Source organism: Sitodiplosis mosellana, unplaced genomic scaffold (genome assembly GCF_009176505.1).
Source record: "Sitodiplosis mosellana isolate CC-2019 unplaced genomic scaffold, AAFC_SMos_1.0 Smas_scaffold_15, whole genome shotgun sequence".
Lineage (NCBI taxonomy): Eukaryota > Metazoa > Arthropoda > Insecta > Diptera > Cecidomyiidae > Sitodiplosis > Sitodiplosis mosellana.
The window spans coordinates 795787-818476 of record NW_022595257.1 but is presented as its reverse complement, the minus strand read 5'-3'; the positions used below and the strand labels follow the sequence as shown (position 1 = coordinate 818476).

At 34.4% G+C, this 22690-nt stretch overlaps 3 protein-coding genes across 3 annotated transcripts; all 3 read right to left on the bottom strand.

The window, feature by feature from the left end:
* Positions 1-1548: 1548 nt before the first annotated feature.
* Positions 1549-4573, bottom strand: LOC129568054 (leucine-rich repeat-containing protein let-4-like). Its single transcript, XM_055445571.1, has 3 exons — positions 4320-4573; positions 2195-2574; positions 1549-1793 (listed from the first exon to the last, which is right to left on the bottom strand). The coding sequence occupies exons 1-3, from the start codon at positions 4571-4573 to the stop codon at positions 1549-1551; spliced, it is 879 nt and encodes a 292-aa protein (XP_055301546.1).
* A 1597-nt stretch (positions 4574-6170) lies between these two features.
* LOC129568031 (leucine-rich repeat-containing protein let-4-like) lies at positions 6171-8479 on the bottom strand. Its single transcript, XM_055445541.1, has 2 exons — positions 8143-8479; positions 6171-8070 (listed from the first exon to the last, which is right to left on the bottom strand). Exons 1-2 carry the CDS (start codon positions 8354-8356, stop codon positions 6665-6667), a joined length of 1620 nt encoding a protein of 539 aa, XP_055301516.1. The 5' UTR covers positions 8357-8479; the 3' UTR covers positions 6171-6664.
* A 1513-nt stretch (positions 8480-9992) lies between these two features.
* On the bottom strand, positions 9993-17229 carry LOC129568053 (protein artichoke-like). Its single transcript, XM_055445570.1, has 7 exons — positions 17117-17229; positions 16580-17064; positions 13590-13753; positions 11071-12799; positions 10505-10514; positions 10072-10273; positions 9993-10007 (listed from the first exon to the last, which is right to left on the bottom strand). Exons 1-7 carry the CDS (start codon positions 17227-17229, stop codon positions 9993-9995), a joined length of 2718 nt encoding a protein of 905 aa, XP_055301545.1.
* Between the last annotated feature and the right edge of the window lie 5461 nt (positions 17230-22690).

Sequence of the window (22690 nt, the reverse complement as noted above, 5' to 3'; positions counted from 1 at the left end):
TTCAAGGCATTCAAATGCACGCAAGCATCAATTACTTGACCATAGTTTGCTATTATTTATTGATATTATGAAAAGCATTATTGAGCATTATTGAGAATTCCGAAGGATTATTTGGGATTATTTTTGTACTAGATTGCATTATTTGAATTATACAAATCTAGTACTTTCTCCCTTGAAAAAATCTGTTTAAAAATCAGTTTGATTACGCATGTTGACGCTTTTCCATGTTATGACACATATCATAGTCACATGATTTAAACATTTAATTCAAATGTGATGACCATAAATGCACGCATAAGTGTATTTGTCACCTCCGAAATCAGAATTCTCAGAAGAGATTATTCGTCTCAAATGTTTTAAGAACAATGGAATCATTACTAACTCTTTTGTTCGATACCTATGTAGCATCATCAAAGCTTTTTGTTGCTATAGCCAGATCAATATATTGATGTCTCGCATGGCGGTTTGGCCAAGAATGAAAAGTATTCTTTCTCTATTACATTTACTGACACAGAAGATGCTTGCGAATCAGGCGATTCTAGTGGTTAATTGATCTGTTGTAAAGAATTAATTAATAGATTTTGACATAATTCAACAAGCTGAATCTGATCAATTGTAACTTTACATGCTAAACATACATACGAAAGAATGGTTTTTTCTAATCCTAATAAATATCACCGAAATGAAACTCAAAACGTAATCTGGTCAACGAACTGACTTTGAGTTGATTAATCATGTTCATTTCTTATACAACAAAAATAGATTGATGATTCAATTACATAGTTTTATTTTTTTATCAAGTTTAACTAAAGTTAACATATACAAACTTTTTTGAAAATTTTTCGTATTTCTTACTAATAATTTATGTTGGTGTTTTCTAAAAGGATATTGTTGCAAAATGATAAAGAACCTTCTTTTCAGCATTGACGACACCCATCATGTAGAAAATAAAAAGCAGTATCATCAACGAAAAATGTTCTAATTCGCAGACCGATGTGGAAAACGTTTTGGCCTAGGTTTAGAGACCGTGGTATAATGATGGTAAAAGTTCGAATATTCATTCGATTGCAATGAACCATGATGGTTTTCCAAATGATAACGATCCAAGGTTGTTGTATGCATTAGTGCATTTCCGATGGCATATGCTGAAGGGAAAGTTTGCATGGGTTGCATGGGTTCTTTGATTTCTTCGTTGGCCGGCCCAATAAATCCAATTTGGTTTGCTGAAACTATGCCCACGCCTGTAACTACGGCTGTATTTATACATGTGCATACCACTTTTGCGGACACTCTTCGACAGATATACCAAATAACTATTGAAACAATTACGATGATGATAAACACGCCACCAATGATGATATACACCTGCGTTGGTTGAATTGATGATAAATTCGTACTTTTGCCTGAAGAATCATCACTTTCAGTCGTTGCCATCGGAGTTGAGGTCAAAGTTAAACCAACAGTGATTGTTCCGATTGTTATTGGTTTGGTTGGAATTATGGGTTTAGAATTAGATTGTTTTGTAGTTTCACGGGTCGTTGTTGTTCTTTATTCCATAGTAGGCTCAATAAGTTCTACATCAATCCTTAGACCATTCTTTACCCATTCGTTCATAGTATCGTACAAATATGTGGAATCGAAAGGATTTTCTGCAATTTTAAGTGATTTGAGGTTCGGTAAATTGATTGAAATAACCATGCCAAGTTTGGTTAGTTTGTTGCCGACTAAATTCAGTATTTGTAGAGAAGCAAGATCCATCTTCACGGAGTCGATTTCTGCCAATAAATTATTGGGAAGATCAATTGAAATTAGCTGCGACTCTTTGACAAATGCATCATCTTCAAATCTGCGAATGGCTCAAATTAAGGTTCAACACCTTATATGACGAAAAGGCTCCAGTCGTTCAATGTTCCGTCGTTCAATGTTCCAATAGAATTCCATGATAGATCTAGTGTTTTAAGATCCGATTCGATTGTTTTCAATAAATCCAAAATATTCTGATTCCGATTGGCCGAAGCGTTAAAAACGAGAATATTTTAAAAGAAATCATCATCGTCAAATTGTTTAAAGTGACAAATTGTCTTCGCACAACCTATATCCAGTTCTTCAATGCTATTCGATGGAAGATGCACTTCAACCAATCCCGATTTTGATGAAAATGTATTGAAATTGAATTTTTTCAGTCGAGTATCTATCAAGTTTAACACACTCATATTTGGATTGTTTACAAAACAGTCATCAGAAAGGTCTTCGATTTCAGTGTTACTCAGGTCCAGCGTTTGAAGATTGGATAGTGACGCAAATACGTTGCAGCTGATTTGCCTCAGTGGAATGCCACTCAAGTACAGCTCCTTCATATCTGAACTGTTCACGAAACAGTCGTCATCAATCTCTATGATTCGGGTGTTGCTCATATCGAATATTTCCAAACCATCAAGTTTGGCAATGAAATCCCAGTTCAATTCCTTCAATAGACTGCCGCCCAAGTACAGTTCTTTCAATTTCTGATCGTTTGCCAACACTAAACTATCCTTGCTCTCAAGTTTAGTGTTGCTCAAATCCAACGTTTCCAAACTGGCAAGTCGTGAACGTAGGTATAATCGTTTTAATGGATTATCACTCAAGTTTAGGAATTTCAAATTTTGATAACCAGAGAACAAATCGTCACGAAGATCATTAAAGAATGACAACCATTTTCTGGGTTATTTTGCCTTATTTCAACTTGACACGATTGTGACTTTTTTCAATAGATGGCGCTGTATGTGTCACATGTAAATACCATAGATAATCTATGAAAAACTTTGGACTTTCATTGATTTTGGGTTTTTTCAATAGATGGACTTATAAATTTCACGTACAAATATCATGAAAAGTTCAAATAGGGCAAAGCTGGTAGTCATTCTTTATTGTTGCTCACATCCAATGTTTCTAAATGTTTCAATGATTCAAGATCGATAACCTTCAGTTTATTGTGCGAAAAATTTGCCATCAAATTATTATTGGATTTTATGGCATCCAATATTGGTATATTCGAAATGGAAATATTTAAAGTTTCAATCCCAAGATTTGATATATCCAACGCATTTAGATTCTTGAAAGAGTTAAATTCGTTTAGGTAGAATGTCAGTGATTTGATTGGACTATTTTCACACTCATATTTTATCAATTTCACGTATTCATTTTGATTTGGACACCTTTTTGGACTACCATCCGAAGCACACATGTACCGGAGGTATACCGTATCATTTGTACGTGAATAGCACTCGTAGGGTAAGTTATTATCTACGGATTGAGCTTTAACTAGTGAAATTAAAAGAATAAAAACAATCACGGACTTCATTTTGGTGATCCGGGAAAGATGTGATCAAGTGTAAATATTCCAACTGACTTTGCGACACTGACCGACAAGAAAGGGTCAGCCATACTAAATAATATATAAATGAAGCGATAAATTATTCACAAGAAAATATGGTTACATTCACAATTTGCTCCGAACAATATGCTGATGAATGTAAGATTTGATTGCTCATACTATTGCGCCAAGGGAGTTTATCCATTCGCGAATTGACTGGAATTCGCACAGTTCGAATGCATTTCGCCTTTGAGTTCTTACAAATATTTTATGAATTTATCAAATTGTAGTGATAGCTGGCACCATCTCAGTTGCAGTAACAAAACAATGTCATTTGCAGTAACAAAACAATGAGAATACGATTCCATTTTGTGAAAAATTCGCAAAGAATCAAAAGGATGTGCGAATTCAAAACAAAATTGAAATGAAACAGTAAAATTGGATAAATTCAACTGACATAAGAACCCCGGAGCTTTTGCGTATGAAATATTTGTATTCTTACTCATCATCTGAACACTTGGATATGAAGAATGTGGCTTTATGATAAGATATTGGTTTACAGCAAAGAATGACTCAAAAGGGAAAAAGTGTTAATTTGATTACGCAATGCGTAATACGCATGTTGAAGATATTTCCTGTTATGACACATATCATAGTCACATCATTTATGATTTACTCATGCAATACAGAGATACGCTTAAGATCCATTTTCAGAGTTTCATTCAACATTTCTCAATTAGTATCCGGTCAATACTTGATACGGAGAGTGTACTATTAGTCTACAATGAGTAGAGTCTTCATCAAGTGGTTGTTGAGTAGACTTTTCAATGAACTATTGCCCAAGTTCAATTCTATCAATTTATGATTTTTTCCAAACTTATCATCATCCATCGTTTCAATATGCGAATTACTCAGATCTAAAGTTTGCAAAGCGTGAAGTGAAAAAACTACAACAAATCTATCTAACGGATTATTATTCAAGTACAACAATTTTAAATTTTCTTTGCCTGAAAACACAGCGTCACTAAAATATCTGAGGTGATTGTGGCTCAAATCCAATGTCTCAAGTTGTTTTAAATTTGCAAACGACCTCCAATCCATATTCCAAATGTGATTATTTGAAAAGTCCACCGACAAAATGTGATTGGATTTTGTGAATCGGTTAAAACTTACGTCTTGAATTTGATTGAAACTGTAGTCAATTTCAGTTAATTGTGGCATATGATCCAAAAGTGAGCTCGGAATCTCAGTGCAATCGTGCTTACAACCAGCTTGTGCAATCGTTTAGTTTTCTAATTTGTGATTTGAACTCCAGAGAGGATGAAGAATCAGCATCCGTCCTGATACTCTGTTGAATTACAAATTGTTCGATCCCAAGATTTGATATATCCAACACATTCAGATTCACAAAAGTGTTCAGTACGTCGAGGTAGAGCGTTAGAGATGTGCTTGGACTTCTAAATGAATACCTTATCAATTTCACACTTGAATTATCGTATTGATTCGAGTTCAGACATCCTTTCTTTAGTAAATGTTGATCCTGTACGCAAATGAATTGAAGGTATATCGTGCCACCTGTACGTGAATAGCACTCGATTGGAAAATTGTTGCCTCCAAATTGAGCTTCAATTAATAGAACTAAAACACCGAAAACTATGACGTGCTTCATTTCAACGCTTTGTGGATGTTTCAAGTGCAAATATTTGAACTGACTTTGCGACACTGACGAATGAGAAAGGGTTGACCATACTAAATAAAAAAAAGTGAAATGACAAATTATTCACAAGAAAATATGGTTACGTTCTCAACTTATTCCGAACAATATGCTGATGAATGTAAAATTTGCTTGCTCACACTATTACCGCTAGGGGATTTTATCCATTCGCGAATTGACCGGAATTCGCACAATTCGAATGTATTTCGTCTTCAAATTCTTGAAAATTTAGCGAAATATTCAACTTGGAAACAGTGACAGCTGGAACCATCCTAATTTTCATTCGCAGTAAGAAAGCAAAGAACGTAAAAAATTCGCAAACAATGTGCGAATTCAGATCAAAATTGCAATGAAATAGTTAAATTCAATAATCTCAACTTACATAAAAACCCCTAGCAATCACATATAAATAATTGTATTCTTACTCATAATCTGAATACTTCACACACAATAGTGAGGAGTTAAGTTGTATACTAAAGTGACATAACCAATACATTCAAATATAGTTGACATATACGAATGGGATAAAGTTCATCGTAAAAGCAGATGTCAGCACCAACAAATATACACAAATGAGATGACATTTATCCCATTCGAATATATCAACTATAGTTGAATGTATTGGTTATGACACTTTAGTATAAAACTTAACTCCTCATTATTGTGTGTGTTCGATATGGATAATGTGGCTTTATGATCAGATGTTGTTTTACAGCAGGGAATGATTCAGAAGAGAAAAAGTGATAAAATTAGGTTGATTACACATGTTGAAGCCGTTTCATGTTCATGACACATATCATAGCCACATGATTTATGATTTGATTATGCAATACAGAGATACGCCTAAGATCCATTTTTAGAGTTTCAAAATTTCGCAATTAGATATCGTTGAATGTTTGATATCATTTGAAAATTTCATTCAAATGTGAATGGAATGTGATGACCATGAGCACGTATTTATTTGTAACCTGCAAAATATGATTTATTCCAATCGTATAAATGAAAAAGATTTAGCAATAAAGTGCAATTTTGCAATTGTATGTAAATAATCCAAATAAATATCACTGAAATAAAACACAAGACCTAATTTGGTCAACGGAATGATTTTGAGTTGATTAATCATGCACGGTTTTATTTTCATGTACAATAAAAATAGAACAATGATTCGATTACACAGTTTTATTTTCTTATAAAGTGAACGAACACGAACAAATATTGAAAAAAAAAATCGTATTTCTTACTAAAAATTTATGTTGGTGTTTTAAAAGCGATATCGTTGAAAAATTATGAAAAATCAACCATATGCATTCACTGAAATGGTATTGCTTCTTCTTTTCCATGCTATGGACGCATCCATATTGACAAAATATTGATGATTGCGTGTGTTTAATGTCATCAGTGCACATCACTCAATAAATGCGAAGACCGGGAAAGCGAATTGAAAAGAATTATAACCGTAAGTGTGCAATTTTTTTCCATTCGCAACGATAGTTTTTTCCACTCATCCAATCAACTAATACATAGAAAAATCTTTTCAATATTGACGACACTCAATATGTGGAAAAGAAGAAGCAGCATCATCATCAACAAGAATTGTACTAGTTCGCAGTCCGCTGTGAAAAACGTTTTGGTTTCGGTTTAGAAACCATAGTATAATGATGATAAACGGTTGAATATTCATTCGATGGCAATGCAGCATTAAATCGATAACGATCCAAGGTTGTTGTATGCGTTGGTGCATTTTCATAATGTGGCGTTTCATGAATATTGCCGATGGCATATGCTGAAGGGAAAGTTTGCATGGGTTGCATGGGTTCTTTGATTTCTTCGTAAGTAGGCTCAACAAATCGAATTTCGTTTGCTGAAACTGTGCCACCGCCGGTATCTACGGCTATAGTTACACTTGTGCCTACCACTTTTGCGGACACTCTTCGACAAATATACCAAATAACTATTGAAACAATTACGATGATGATAAACACGCCACCAATGATGATGGTTGAATTGACCTGCGTTGGTTGAATTGATGATAAATTCGTACTTTTGCCTGAAGAATCATCACTTTCAGTCGTTGCCAACGAAGTTGAAGCCGAAGTTGAGTCAGTTGTTGTTCCAATTATTGAGGTTTTGGTTGGAATTGTGGGTTTAGAATTAGATTGTTTTGTAGTTTTACGGGTCGTTGTTGTTTTTTGAGTTGTAGTAGGCTGAATAAGTTCTACATCAATCCATAGACCATTCTTTACCCATGCGTTCAAAGTGTTGTACAAATATGTGGGATCAAAAGGATTCTCTGCAATTTTAAGTAACTTGAGGTTTGGTAAATTGTTTGAATTGACCATACCAAGTTTGGTTAGTTTGTTGCCGACTAAATTCAGTATTTGTAGAGAAGCAAGATTCATCTTCACGGAGTCGATTTCTGCCAACAAATTCTTGGAAAGATCAACTGATATCAGCTGCGACTGTTTGGCAAATGCATCATCTTCAATTTTGGATATGTTCGAATTACTCAAATCAAGATGTCGTAAGTTGGGAAATGTTTCCAGCATGCTGACGTTCAATGTTGCAATAGATGTCCGCGATAGATCCAGTTTTTCAAGATCCGATCCCATTTTTTTCAATAAGTTCGATATATTCTGCTTTCGATTTCCCGAAACAATGAAGAAGCGAATGTTCTTGAAGTAATCATTATCGTCAAACCGTTTAAAGTGGCAAATTGACTGCCCACAACTTATATCCAACTCTTGAATGCTTTCCGATGGCAGATGCACTTCAACTAATCCCGCTTCTGATGAAAATGTATTGAAATTGAACCTTTTCAGTGGAGTACCTTCCAAGTTTACCTCTTTCATATTTGGATTGTTTACAAAACAGTCATCATTAACCTCCTTAATTCGAGTGTTGCTCAGATCCAATATTTCCAACATCTTCAGTGATGAAGCGAATGTGAGATTTTGATTCTTCAATGGATTTTTGTTCAAATGCAACTCTTTCAATTTGTTGTTGCCTGCAAACGCATCATTATCAATCGTTTGTAATATATTGAATCCCAAGTTCAAAAATGTCAAACGTTTGTTACCTGTCAACACAGCATCACTAAAATATCCAAGGCGATTGTGGCTCAGATCCAATGTTTCAAGTTTTAGTAAATTTGAAAAGGATCCATCATCGATATGCCAAATTTCATTATTTGATAAGTTTACCGACGAAATGATATTGGATTCAGTAAGGCGTTTAAAATTCACAACTTGAATTTGATTCGTTGAAAAATCAATTTCAGTTAGTAGTGGCATATGATCGAAAAGTGAGTTCGGAATCTGAGTAAGATTGTTGTGCGATGCGTTTAGTGTTTTTAATTGTAATTTGAACTGCAGAGATGAAATATAAACAGCTGCAATCCCAAGATTTGATATATCCAACACATCCAGATTCTTATAAGTGTTCATTACGCTAAAAAAGAGCGTTAGCGATGTGATCGGACTTCCGCACTTGAATGTCATCAATTTTACACTTGAAATATTAAATTGATTCGAGTTCAGACATCTACCTTTTGGTACTAAATTTTTATCCTGGTCGCAAATGAATTGCACTTGTACCGTGTCACCTGAACGTAAATGGCACCCTTTGCCTCCAAAACGAGCTTCAATTAATAAAACTAAAAAACCAAAAACTAAGACGTGCTTCATTTTGCTTTTTTGATGAAAAAGTTTCAAGCATAAATGACACGAACTGACTCCATGAAACTGACCGTCAAACGACTTTTAAGCAGACTAAATTTAAAAATTTAAAGTACAGAGCAACACAATTGATATGATTGCTAATTGTATTATGCTAGGGGAGTTTATCCATTCGTAAATTGACTGGAATTCGCACAATTCGAATATACTTTACCAAACTGTTAAATTAGATGTTAAAAAGAAGTGGCTTCGTTGCATATATTTGATAAGTGCCAAAATTATAATTATAAAGATTCGTATTTGTTATATTTTTTTTAAATATAAAAAAATCCATGGAATGCATATATGTTTAATTTTTAAAAGCGTGTGAGTTCTTGAATTCAACCTACATAAAAATCCTTGCGATTGCGTATAAAATTATTTCATTTTTATTCACCATTTGAACATTTTGATAGAGAGAATGTGGCCATAAAAGGAGAATGTGACCAAATTATGGTCAGATTTTGGTTTACAGCAGAGAATGATTCAAACGAGAAAAAGTGATAAAATTCATTTCTACGAAGCTATTTCGTGTTATGACACATATCATAGTCCCATAATCTATAATTTTTTCGTGCAGTACAGTGATACACTCACAGCATTTTCCGTTTAATTTCTGAGTTTCTACTCCAAATATGAGTAAAACACATATGAGGCTGTGAGAATGAAAATGGCAATACAGGAATAAACATTCTGAAACGCATCAAGAAAAAAAATTCGCAAAAATGAATCATGAGTTATGAATATGCGAAAGTGAAACATGAATTTACATGGGCAGCATAGGAGGTTCATGGTTCACTTTTGCGTATTCAGAACTGATGATTCACTTTTGCGAATTTTTTTTTCTTGATGCGCTTCAGAATGTTCATTCCTATATTGCCATTTTCATTCTCACAGCCTCATATATACTCCATGACAGAGTAAGTGTTTGTATGAGCGTATTTATAATGGAATACACTAGTCCGTCATGGAGTGTATGTGTTTTTATCGTCAAGTGTTTGATATCATTTGAACATTGACCATGAGCGCATAATTATTTTTGACCGACAAAATTTGATTTATTCCAAAATGCTTCATGCATTCGCATTAATGAAAGAGATTTAAGAAAAAAATTCATATTAAAACTGTGCCAAAATCAATTTTATTCTTACATCATCATATGGTGTACATTGTACAATCCAACAGGAACATTTTTTTTGCATTTCGTTTTCTTCTACGATAGGGGAATCTTAAGAAAATTCATTCCAATTATTCGTCTTAAATGTTTTAAGAGCAACGAAAGCGTTACTAACTCTTTTGCTCGATTTTAGTGCGTCGCTAGCAACATGAAGGCCATTTGTTGCTATTGATGTTCCACCTGGCCGTTTGGTCAAGAATGAAAAGTGATCTTTCTCTATAACATTTACTGGCACAGAAGATGCTCGAGCATCAGGCGATACTAGAGGAGCCAGTTTATCGTAGTTGAATCGTTCTGCATTTGCCTCTAGGTATGACCTGTTGCGATGAAATTCATATTTTGGATCATACGAAAGCCGATCAGCCTGTGCATGTGCATCCAATGCCGATTCGGGTTTCGATCTAACTATATTGCCATATAGAAAATTGTTCAAGGCGGTATTAAAACGTTGTTTCCGGCAACAATAGATAGTCAAAGCACATAAAATCGGACAAATGACTAATAATAGAATTACAACTGATGCAGATATAAAATATGGAGTTTTGTACCATGGTTCATCTGAAATGAAATCAAACAAAAACAATGAACAGACATTTTCAAAGCTACATTTCCGTTGAAGCAAGTATCTCTCACTTATGTAAGGTCATATTTTTTAATGTACAACTTGAATTTGTATGTCTCCAAATCAAAATATCTAAAGAAAAATTTCTCCACATTTTTGCGGCCAATTTCATGTGATGAACATTGTCAGAGATCTCACTTTGTGTACTAGTATATTTCGAACTATCAAACTATTAGTAGCTGCCACATACACATAGACACTATTCACTTTGTGTATTAATGTTCGATAAACAAACAGTGAAGACGGCGAGTGAGTGTAAAACGCACAATCAAATCGCGCGCGCACATTCTCTTGCTTGAGTTATCTTCATTGTTGTGTCTTTGTTTGTACGTTCGTTCGATAGCAGCTATTCAAAATAGCATAGTATCCACAACTATTGCCTATAAACAGCAGCTACTAATAGTTTATTAATTCAAAATATAGGAGTTCATAATGAGATTTTTGAATTGAGAGTCTGGACATCTTTTCATTCATTGCAAACCGTGTACTTACCTTTAGATTTAATTGGCGAAACGGTGATCGATGTTGATGTTGAATCTGCATTCGTTGTTGTAATCGCAGTTGGAGTTGTGGGCTTAGATGAAGTTGAACTCGAGTCAGTATCTGTTGTTCCGATTGTTATTGTCTTGATGGGAGTTGTGGGTTTAGATTTAGGTTTCGGTTTAGGTTTTTCTGTAGTTTGGACTGGTGAGACTGTGGTCGATGTCAAATCGATATTTGTTGTTGCAATCGCAGTTGGAGTTGTAGGCTCAGATGAAGTTGAACTCGATACAGCATCTTTTGTTCCGATTGTTATTGTCTTGATGGGAGTTGTGGGTTTAGGCTTGGGTTTTTCTGTAGTTTGGACTGGTGAGACTGTGGTCGATGTTAAATTGATATTTGTTGTTGCAATCGCAGTTGTAGTTGGCGTAAGAGATGTAGGTGCAATAAGTTCTACATCAATCCTTAGACCATTCTTTACCCATTCGTTCATAGTATCGTACAAATATGTGGAATCGAAAGGATTCTCTGCAATTTTAAGTGATTTGAGGTTCGGTAAATTAATTGAATTGACCATGCCAAGTTTGGTTAGTTTGTTGCCGACTAAATTCAGTGTTTGTAGAGAAGCAAGATCCATCTTCACGGAGTCGATTTCTGCCAATAAATTATTGGAAAGTTCGAGTGTTATCAGCTGCGACTGTTTGACAAATGCATCATCTTCAATTTTGGATATCTGCGAATGGCTCAAATTTAGATGTCGAATATAACGAAAAGGTCTCAGCATGCCTACGTTCAATGTTACAATAGATGTCCGTGATAGATCGAGAGTTTCAACGTTCGGTGCGATTTTTCCCAATAACGCTATATTTTGCTTTTGATTTCCCGAAGCATTAAGAATCCGAATATTCTCGAATAAATCATTTTCGTAAAACTTGTTCAAATCACAACTTGGCTTCGCACAACTTATATCCAATTCTTTAATGCCATTCGATGGAAGATACACTTTAAGCAATCTCGCTTTTGATGAAAATGTATTGAAATTGAATTTTGTCAGTGAAGTACCTTCAAGGTTTAACACTTTCAGATTTGTGTTATTTTCAAAACAGTCATCATTAATTTGTTCGATTTTAGTGTTGCTGAGATCTAATTTTTCCAACATCTTCAGTGATGAAATGAATGCGGGTGCTAGACTCTTCAATAAATTGTTGCCCAAATTCAAATCGATCAATTTATGATTAGTTGCAAACGTACGTTCATTAATCGTTTGAATATTATTATTGCTCAGATCCGATGTTTTAAGCTCTTGTAGATGTGAAAATGCTCCATCACTGATATCCGAAATGTTATTACTTGATAGGTTTACCAATGAAATGATATTGGGTTTTGAAAATTGGGTAAAATTCACAACTTGAAATTGATTGTTCGATAAATCAATTTCAGTTAATTGTGGCATATGATCCAAATGTAAATACGGAATCTGAGTAAGATTGTTGTGCGATGCTCTTAGTTTTTTAATTTGTGATTTGAACTGAAGAGATGACGCAACAACAGCTTCAATCCCAAGATTTGATATATCCAACATATCCGAATTCTTAAAATCGTCCAGTACGTCTAGATAGAACTTTTTCAATGTGATCGGTTTTCCGCACTTGTATGTTATCAATTTTACACTTGACTTATCGTATTGGTTCTGTTTCAGACATCCTTCTTTGGATACATAGTCATCCTGGCCCAATATGTCCTGCTTACATATGAATTGAAGGTGTACCGTATCATTTGTACGTGAATAACACTCGTTGGGAAAAACGTTGTCTCCCAAATGTGTTTCAATTAATAGAACAAAAAATCCAAAAACTATGACGTGCTTCATTTCAACGCTTTGTGGAAGTTTCAAGTGCAAATAAACGAACTGACTCTATGAAACTGATCGTCGATAAAAAAAATTAGGCAGACTAAATATAGAGCAACACAATTATTTCCAAAAAATTTCTTGTTACATTCACATTTGGTTTGAATATTTTACTGATAAACGTAACATAATTGCTCATACTATTCCACTAGGGGAGTTTATCCATTAGCGAATTGACTGGAATTGACCGAGATGTAAACTTCAAATTCTTCTAAATATTCTACGGAATCCAAAACTATGACAGTAAGCGGGTACCATTTAAGTTGTCATCCGCAGTAACAAAGTATGGTATGTGAAAAATATGAAAAACAGTTCAATTCGACAAATTTAACATGTATAAAAAAAACCATGGTATCCATATCTTTAATTTTTAAAAGTGCGTCCGCCCCCTAGAATTGGAACTTACATAAAAATCAGTTGAAAAATTCTGTTTTAAAATCAGTTTGAATACGCATGTTGACGCTTTTTCATGTTATGACACATATCATAGTCACATGATTCATGATTTACACATTCAATACCATAAATGCACGCATGGGTGTATTTGTCACCTCCGAAATCAGAATTGTCAGAAGAGATTATTCGTCTCAAATGTTTTAAGAACAATGGAATTATTACGAACTTTTTTGCTCATTTTCGATGTGTTGCCAGCAACATGAAGGCCGTTTGTTGCTTTTGATGTCTCGTCTAGCGATTTTGCCAAGAATGAAAAGTATATTCTTTGCCTATCACATTTACCGGCACAGAAGATGATTGAGAATAAGGTGATTTTAGTGGTTATTTGATCTGTTGTAAACAATTAATTAATAGATTTTGACATAATTCAACAAGCTGAATCTGAACAATTGTAACTTTACATGCTAAACATACATACGAAATAATGGTTTTTTTTCCATTGCATTACATAAGTCATCGTAAAAAAATTCACTGAAATAAAACTCAAGACCTAATTGGGTCAACGAACTGACTTTAAATTGATTAATCATGTTCAATTTTTTTCATACAATAAAAATAGAACGATGATTCAATCGCATAGTTTTATTTTTGTATTAAGTGAACAGGGACACGCCCAAACAAATAGTAAAAAATTCTGGTATTTAATTCTAAAAATTTATGTTGGTATTTCTTAAAGAGATTATGTTGACAAATTACTAGTGTGAAAAACCATCCGTATGCATTCAATTAATTGGGTCGCTTCTACTTTTTCATGCTATGGACGCATCACAGGAGGCGATAGCAGGCACGAGTGACGAAAGCACACTAGTGCTGAAAGTTGAACTCGCCTATATACACGCAATTTTGAACATAATGACAGAACATTGACAAATGCGTACAATTAATGGCATGTCAATGCACATTACTCAAAATTAGCGTAGAATTTCTTTTTTCATTTCCAACGATTTTTGAAAACTGAAAGCCGTTTGGAGTTCGGCCGTGCCAGGGGATATTGCAATGAAATTTAATTAAAAAAAATCGTGGTTTTATCTGGATTTTGGGCTATCGGCCTTTTTTATTTTTAATTCATATGTTTTCCTGGACAGACGGCCGATAGCTCAAAATCCAAAGAAAAAACACGATTTTGTTTGGATTAAATTTCATTCACAACGATATTTTTTCCACTCATCAATCAATCAATGCATAGGATGGTTTTATCACATTTACTTAATACAACAAATGGTCATGTTTCATTAAACGCACACAGTTAAGCTTCTTTTCAGCATTGACCACACCTATCATGTAGAAAATAAGAAGCAGTATCATCAACGTAAAATGTACTAATTCGCAGCTCGATGTGTAAAACATTTTTGCCTAGGTTTAGAGACCGTGGTATAATGATGGTAAACGTTCGAATATTCACTTGATTGCAATGAACCATTATGATGGTTTTCCAAATACCCCCTCCTTGTACACGTGTGCCCACGCCTGTAACTACGAATCGCATGAAACTATTTCATTCCACTTTGTCGAGCATAAATAAAAGTGCATACCACTTTTGCGGACACTCTTCGACAGATATACCAAATAACTATTGAAACAATTACGATGATGATAAATACGCCACCAATGATGATATACACCTGCGTTGGTTGAATTGATGATAAATTCGCACTTTTGCCTGAAGAATCATCACTTTCAGTCGTTGCCATCGGAGTTGAGGTCAAAGTTGAACCAACAGTGGTTGTTCCGATTGTTATTGGTTTGGTTGGAATTATGGGTTTAGAATTAGATTGTTTTGTAGTTTCACGGGTCGTTGTTGTTCTTTGTTCCATAGTAGGCTGAATAAGTTCTACATCAATCCTTAGACCATTCTTTACCCATTCGTTCAAAGTATCGTTCAAATATGTGGAATCGAAAGGATTCTCTGCAATTTTAAGTGATTTGAGGTTCGGTAAATTGATTGAATTAACGGAATCACAAAATGTAATGTATACAATCCTATGCTTTGACGTTTGTCTCAATATAAGCGCCACCAAGTCTATGGAAAATGAACTATGGAATACTATATGGAATGATGATGTTGAACGTTTGAACGTTTTCCGAGTATTCAAATTGAATACATTGGACTTATACGAACAAAAGAATCATGGCACAGATGGCGCTTTATTTTATGCATTCCATACACATTGTGATTCCGGAATTAACCATGCCAAGTTTGGTTAGTTTGTTGACGACTAAATTCAGTATTTGTAGAGAAGCAAGATCCATCTTCACGAAGTCGATTTCTGCCAATAAATTATTGGAAAGATCAATTGAAATTAGCTGCGACTCTTTGACAAATGCATCATCTTCAATTTTTGATATATTCGAATGGCTCAAATTAAGATGTCGACAAGGTTTAAATTTTCCCATCCGCTCGATAGAGCCTCCATAGATTGAATCAAAAGAGTTTTTCAAAAGAGACTCTTTCAAAAGAATCTTTGCGAAAACTTTCAATATTCTGCTACAAATTACGGCTGTAAACTATATTCAAATGATTGGTTTTGATTTATATTTTAATACTATGAAGAAAAAAAACTAAAAAATTGATTTGTATTAAATTTTATTGAAATTATTGATTTCATTAAAACGATCATTTTGACAATCGTATAAATGTCAAGTATGGCATGAAGTTGCAGTGTATGGTGAAATGTCACAAATCATTGTACGACGATTGTCAAAATATGGATCAGACGAAATCAATTATTTTAATAAATTTTAAAACAAATCAATTTTTTTAGTTTTTTTCTTAATAGTATTAAAATATAAATCAAAACCAATCATTCGAATATAGTTTACAGCCGTAATTTGTAGCAGAATATTGAAAATTGTTGCAAAGATTCTTTTGAAAGAGTCTCTTTTGAAAAACTCTTTCGATTCAATCGATGGAGCCTCTATCGAGCGGATGGGAAAAATCAAACCCTGGATGTCGAATATGACGAAAAGGCTCCAGCATGACGTCGTTCAATGTTCCAATAGAATTCCATGATAGATCTAGTGTTTTAAGATCCGATCTGATTGTTTTCAATAAATCCAAAACGTTCTGATTCCGATTGGCCGAAGCGTTAAAAACGAGAATATTTTCAAAGAAATCATCATCGTCAAACTGTTTAAAGTGACAAATTGACTGCCCACAACTTATATCCAACTCTTGAATGCTTTCCGATGGCAGATGCACTTCAACCAATTCCGCTTCTGATGAAAATGTATTGAAATTGAACTTTTTTAGTGGAGTACCTTCCAAGTTTACCTCTTTCATATTTGGATTGTTTACAAAACAGTGATCAAAAATGTCTTCGATTTCAGTGTTACTCAGGTCCAGCGTTTGTAGATTGGATAGTGACGCAAATACGTTGCAGCTGATTTGTCTCAGTGGAATGCCACTCAAGTACAGCTCCTTCATATTTGAACTGTTCACGAAACAGTCGTCATCAATCTCTTTGATTCGGGTGTTGCTCATATCGAATATTTTCAAACCATCAAGTTTGGCAATGAAATCCCAGTTCAATTCCTTCAATAGACTGCCGCCCAAGTACAGTTCTTTCAATTTCTGATCGATTGCCAACACTAAACTATCCTTGCTCTCAAGTTTAGTGTTGCTCAAATCCAACGTTTCCAAACTGGCAAGTCGTGAACGTAGGTATAATCGTTTTAATGGAAGCACACATGTACCGGAGATATACCGTATTATTTGTACGTGAGTAGCACTCGTAGGGTAAGTTATTGTCTACGGATTGAGCTTTAACTAGTGAAATTAAAAGAATAAAAACAATTACGGACTTCATTTTGGTGATCCGGGAAAGATGTGATCAAGTGTAAATATTCCAACTGACTTTGCGACACTGACCGACAAGAAAGGGTCAGCCATACTAAATAATATATAAATGAAGCGATAAATTATTCACAAGAAAATATGGTTACATTCACAATTTGCTCCGAACAATATGCTGATGAATGTAAGATTTGATTGCTCATACTATTGCGCCAAGGGAGTTTATCCATTCGCGAATTGACTGGAATTCGCACAGTTCGAATGCATTTCGCCTTTGAGTTCTTACAAATATTTTATGAATTTATCAAATTGTAGTGATAGCTGGCACCATCTCAGTTGTCATTCGCAGTAACAAAACATAGAGAATACGATTCCATTTTGTGAAAAATTCGCAAAGAATTTGCAAAGAATCAAAAGGATGTGCGAATTCAAAACAAAATTGAAATGAAACAGTAAAATTGGATAAATTCAACTGACATAAGAACCACGGAGCTTTTGCGTATGAAATATTTGTATTCTTACTCATCATCTGAACACTTGGATATGAAGAATGTGGCTTTATGCAGAGGGGCGAAACCGAACTGTCATCATCAATTACAACGCGGCTGTCAGAATAAAGTACAAATTAAATACACGCCAGACAGTCTTAAGTGCACCTTCGTAGAACGACTCGTTGAATTTGAACTACTATGTTTGAAAAAGACAACGTATTTTCGTGAACGTATATTATTCATGGAGTGAGTAAAAATGATAAAATCAAGTGGAAAATGAATATTTGTGTAAAATTATGTTGTTTCTTTATTTCCTATTTAAATGCAATGAATGATTTGGATGACACATCCACATTATCAAATTTAGAAAAATGTTTCCAACATGAACATATTTATCTAAGTTTTCTTTAGATTTGCTGATGTTCAAATGAATTTTGAAATCAATTAATTCAATTTTCTCATTTTTTACGTTCGCTTCCTACAAAGTGAGCTTGAAAATGTGTTTCAGGAGCCATGGGAATAAAGTGGCTCCTTAAACACACAATGGCTTTGTTCCACCGAGTGCACAAATTTGTTCTACACATTGAACATGTCAGTAGATACTTAACCTCACTTTGTCAATCAAAAACAAGAAAAATGTTAGCAAAGAATTTCTGAGCAAAAAAAAGAAAGTTCATATTCTTTTTCGGTATTTTTTCAAACGTTTCTAAAATGTTATTAAAAATGGGTTTTCATATTAATACACTAGGTATATTTTTATAAATAATTGAAATATTTTTTAACCAGAATGCTTGAAATATATACTCATGTACTTATGCATACTTTTAGCGCGTTCCGCAACGAATGACAACCGACTACGCGGTCCCCGTTGTAGTTTGACAGTTCGGTTTCATGGCTCTGGCTTTATGATAAGATGTTGGTTTACAGCAGAGAATGACTCAAAAGGGAAAAAGTGAAAAAATCCATTTCTACATTAATTTGATTACGCAATGCGTAATACGCATGTTGAAGATATTTCCTGTTATGACACATATCATAGTCACATCATTTATGATTTACTCATGCAATACAGAGATACGCTTAAGATCCATTTTCAGAGTTTCATTCAACATTTCTCAATTAGTATCCGGTCAATACTTAATACGGAGAGTGTACTGTTAGTCTACAATGAGTAGAGTATTCATCAAGCGGTTTTTGAGTTATTATAAAGAAGATTGTTTGCGAAAACACAAATTTGACAAAATAAATATTATTTCAACTTGAGATTGAATACATTTTTGTTTCAAATGTATTTAACGGAAAATGTCCCATTTTTATTTCAACCGTCTCATTTATTCTGGAGATTATTATAACTGAAACACTCAAAAGAACCAAATAAGGTAATGAAGACTGATTGAAAATCGATTTTTTCAGTAATTAGTAATCACTGATGATCAAAAAGAAATTTCCAGCGGTAGTATTACCTCGAGTCTTACCTCGTGCTTTGTCAGTTTCAAAAATACACAAGATACCAAAATAGTTTGTGTATTTTTGACGTGAGCCATATTTAGAAAAAAAAACTATAAAACTGGGTCAGTAATTTCAAAGGGCTATTGACACATATCGATTATGTTCACGTAACACGAGACATAACTTAATAATAACCATTCCGGTGATTTAAGTGCTTTTCTCCATTTCAACCATGGACATGTTTGAACGTTGAACTATTCATAGACTGAAACATTGAAACTCTTTTCGAAACTTGTGGGCGTTCGAGGGAATAAAGAGTTATAAACGCTAAAAGGGAGAAAACTGAATAAGTGATAATTGAATAGCTATTGTTCACTGCTAGTAGTCGTTAGCTGGCTAAGGTTATTCGCTTTCATTCCTAGCAAAAACATCAACAGTTTAGAAAGGTTTGGAACATTTTTTGCGAGACGATTTCCTCTAAATGAAATTTCAGTTTTCAATATCCCGTTAAAATGCCGCACTTTCCCGCCGACTAGTAAGAGAAGAGATTTCATGTTGAAGTTCAACGAATCAAATTTGGTTTGGCTTAAGCCAACATTTAATAGGCGAACCAAAGTCCGAAATTCATAATGTCTGTTACAAAAAGAAAGGCCAAAGAAAATTCTTTAATACTCAAAACTAAAAGTTCAAACCGAATTCGAATCATTCTTTCCACAACTGAAAGAAAAACGTTATTTCACATGTCCATGTATCATGCCTCTGGTTCCCAACCATGCTATTATAAATAATAATTATTCACATTTTCCTGTCACAAACCCGATTTTTCCTCGTTAGCTCATGAAATCATAATCAATGGAAAGGTATTGACTTAACGATCCATGTACTGTACACACAAATGCTATCCGAATTCTTTCACTTGCGACGATGTGTATCATTGTAGTCCTGTGTTTGTGTTTCATTATTCTGCCATTAAAATATATCAATATTTCTGAGTGGCGCATTGTGAGCGAAAGCAAGTGTTATGCTGGCATTTACAAAATGTAAAGTAAACGGCTAAAGTAAATTTCATCACAGCAAAGTGTTGTCTAGACGACAATGGACTAGTATTTTCTCGGTTGAACATTGCATCAAACGATGAAGTGTTTTTGCATGATTAAAGTGAATCAAATAAAAATAATAACCTGGTAGTCGCAATAATTTTTAGGGTTATTGTTATGCCAACATAATCTGTCTCTGGCTTCTGGCAAAAATGGCGATTATCCATTGAGTGGACAACAACAAGATCGTCCGAAAAATGGGGTTTTGATAAAATATTTTTATTGAATCCACAAGGAAAACAAAAGCGTTCAGGTTGAGACACAAATATCCCCTCATTTTAAACTTCGATGCTTCAGCTTCGGCAGCAGCTCAATTGTTTGACATTGAAACGTAATAAAATTGTAGACATCGCACAAGGCAAGGCAAAGCACATTAAAAAGGCGGTCGAGAGAGAATATTGTATTTTCCACTCATAAAATTTAATTTCACGAATATAAATGTTTGCACATCTATGCGAGTCAACCAAGAAATGCTTACGGCAGCTACTCTTTATATGACACGACATCGCGGATATACTCCACATGTGAAATTAACTTTTGGCTATATAATTTTTTAGCTTCGACTTAAAAACGGCAATGTCGAAGTGCACTCGAAATAAGAATTGCCATTAAATTTATCATTGTGCACATTGTCACTCGATGTTTTTGTACATTTTCCTAGTCTCCGGAACCGTCTTCACCGTTCTATGCCGAGTGGAACGTAAACAATTGCTTTATTACATCGACTCAAAAGTGCGATGAGCTCAGTGACGGAACTGTTCAGTTTGAAAGGGAATGAAACGGCAAAATTCAATGAATAAATTGGAATGTGTAAAAGTGAACGAAATGGCACATCATCAATACGCTGACGATTGACTTGGAGTTTGACGGGCGAACAATTCATGATTTCACAGTGCACACCCGATTGCCAACAACACCAATAAAATTCAACATTAAAAACGGAAAAATTTCCAAATGATTCGAACAAGTGGAAATAACTAGAATAAACTTGTTATATTGCGTTCGTCGTAAACTTTATTAAAATTGATGTAAGTGCCAGTGTCAAACGGTAGTCAAATGTGTGCACTTCACCATTATCAATATTATTGAGAGAGAGAGAGAGAGAGAGAGAGAGAGAGAGAGAGAGAGAAATAGAGAGAGAGTGCGATCCTTTGCAATGACTTGCTAGTAATATCTTGTTAGTAATGGGTTCGCAGCCAATCCAAAACATTTCAAATTGCACAAAACATTTTGAATTGCATCGCAACAATTTACACACATATAACCATTTAATGTACATGTGACGCATTTAGTACCGTGCTTTCAACTTGATGCCGGCAAAATTTATGTGGAAAATTCGTCGACATTTATTTTGGCAGACACACACACACACTGCGACAAAAGAGGAAGTTTATTATTCAAAGAAGTTCGCAACTTGTTCATTCAATCAAAATTCTTGTCGAAATCATCCAGTTTTCGGTGCCAATGAACATTTGCGCTGCAATTTATTATCTGACGTACGTCTCAATGAAACGACGTTTCATACCAACTGTGAATAAATTCAACTCGTTCCTTTTTTGGTCCGCTCTGAGCTCTTTTGAATTTGTACAATTCAAAATGAGAATACAAAGAATTCGTATTTGCATTCGTTTCAAGAAAGTTTCACTTAGTAATGAGCAATTTTTGCCATTTTGCCTTCTTCAGATAGGTTCCTTGACGTTCGAGATGGGTTCTTCCTTTGGAAAAAGGAGAAAAAATACATTTTCAAAGGAACCAAAAACTTTTCCTCGTTAACTGACTTCGATCTATTTAATTCGGTTATTTTCAACTCAATCAAACGGCACTGTCATTGAGTTGTAAGTAAATTTAGAATCCAAATTTTGGATGCATTATTACGGAGAAGTCGGCAAATTTCGATCGAACTCTAATTTAGTTCCAAGTGATGCGACGGGTGTCGCTCTAATTGAGTTCATAATAGAGTGTCTTTAGTATGTGGTCTTTACTAGAGACTCTCAACTTCTGATGATTCGCATTAGACAGACAGAGACACGTTTTATTATCATTTTATACTGACATAACCGACTGGATTGCACAGGCGAGTGCAATCTTTTTTCTCATCAATTGTTTTAATGACCTTTATCGTTTTGATACAATTTTTGTTCATCCTCTCTGCCGAACTGTTGATATTTGATGTTTTTTGGAACCAACGCATTCGCATAAACAGTGTGTGAAAATCGTGTTTTTTGTATGTCAAGAGAAGGGTGATTCCCAAAAAAATTAAAATGGATTGTTTGTGTGATAAAATATGATATCAACAACACCGAGAGTCAATAAAAACAGTCGTTGCATTTTTCTTGCCTAATTTTTCTGGTGTTTTTATTTAGCCAGTCTGATGTTCACAAGATTTTTTTTTTCTTATTTATTTATGCGCACATTTCAATGGTATTGATGTGCTGTT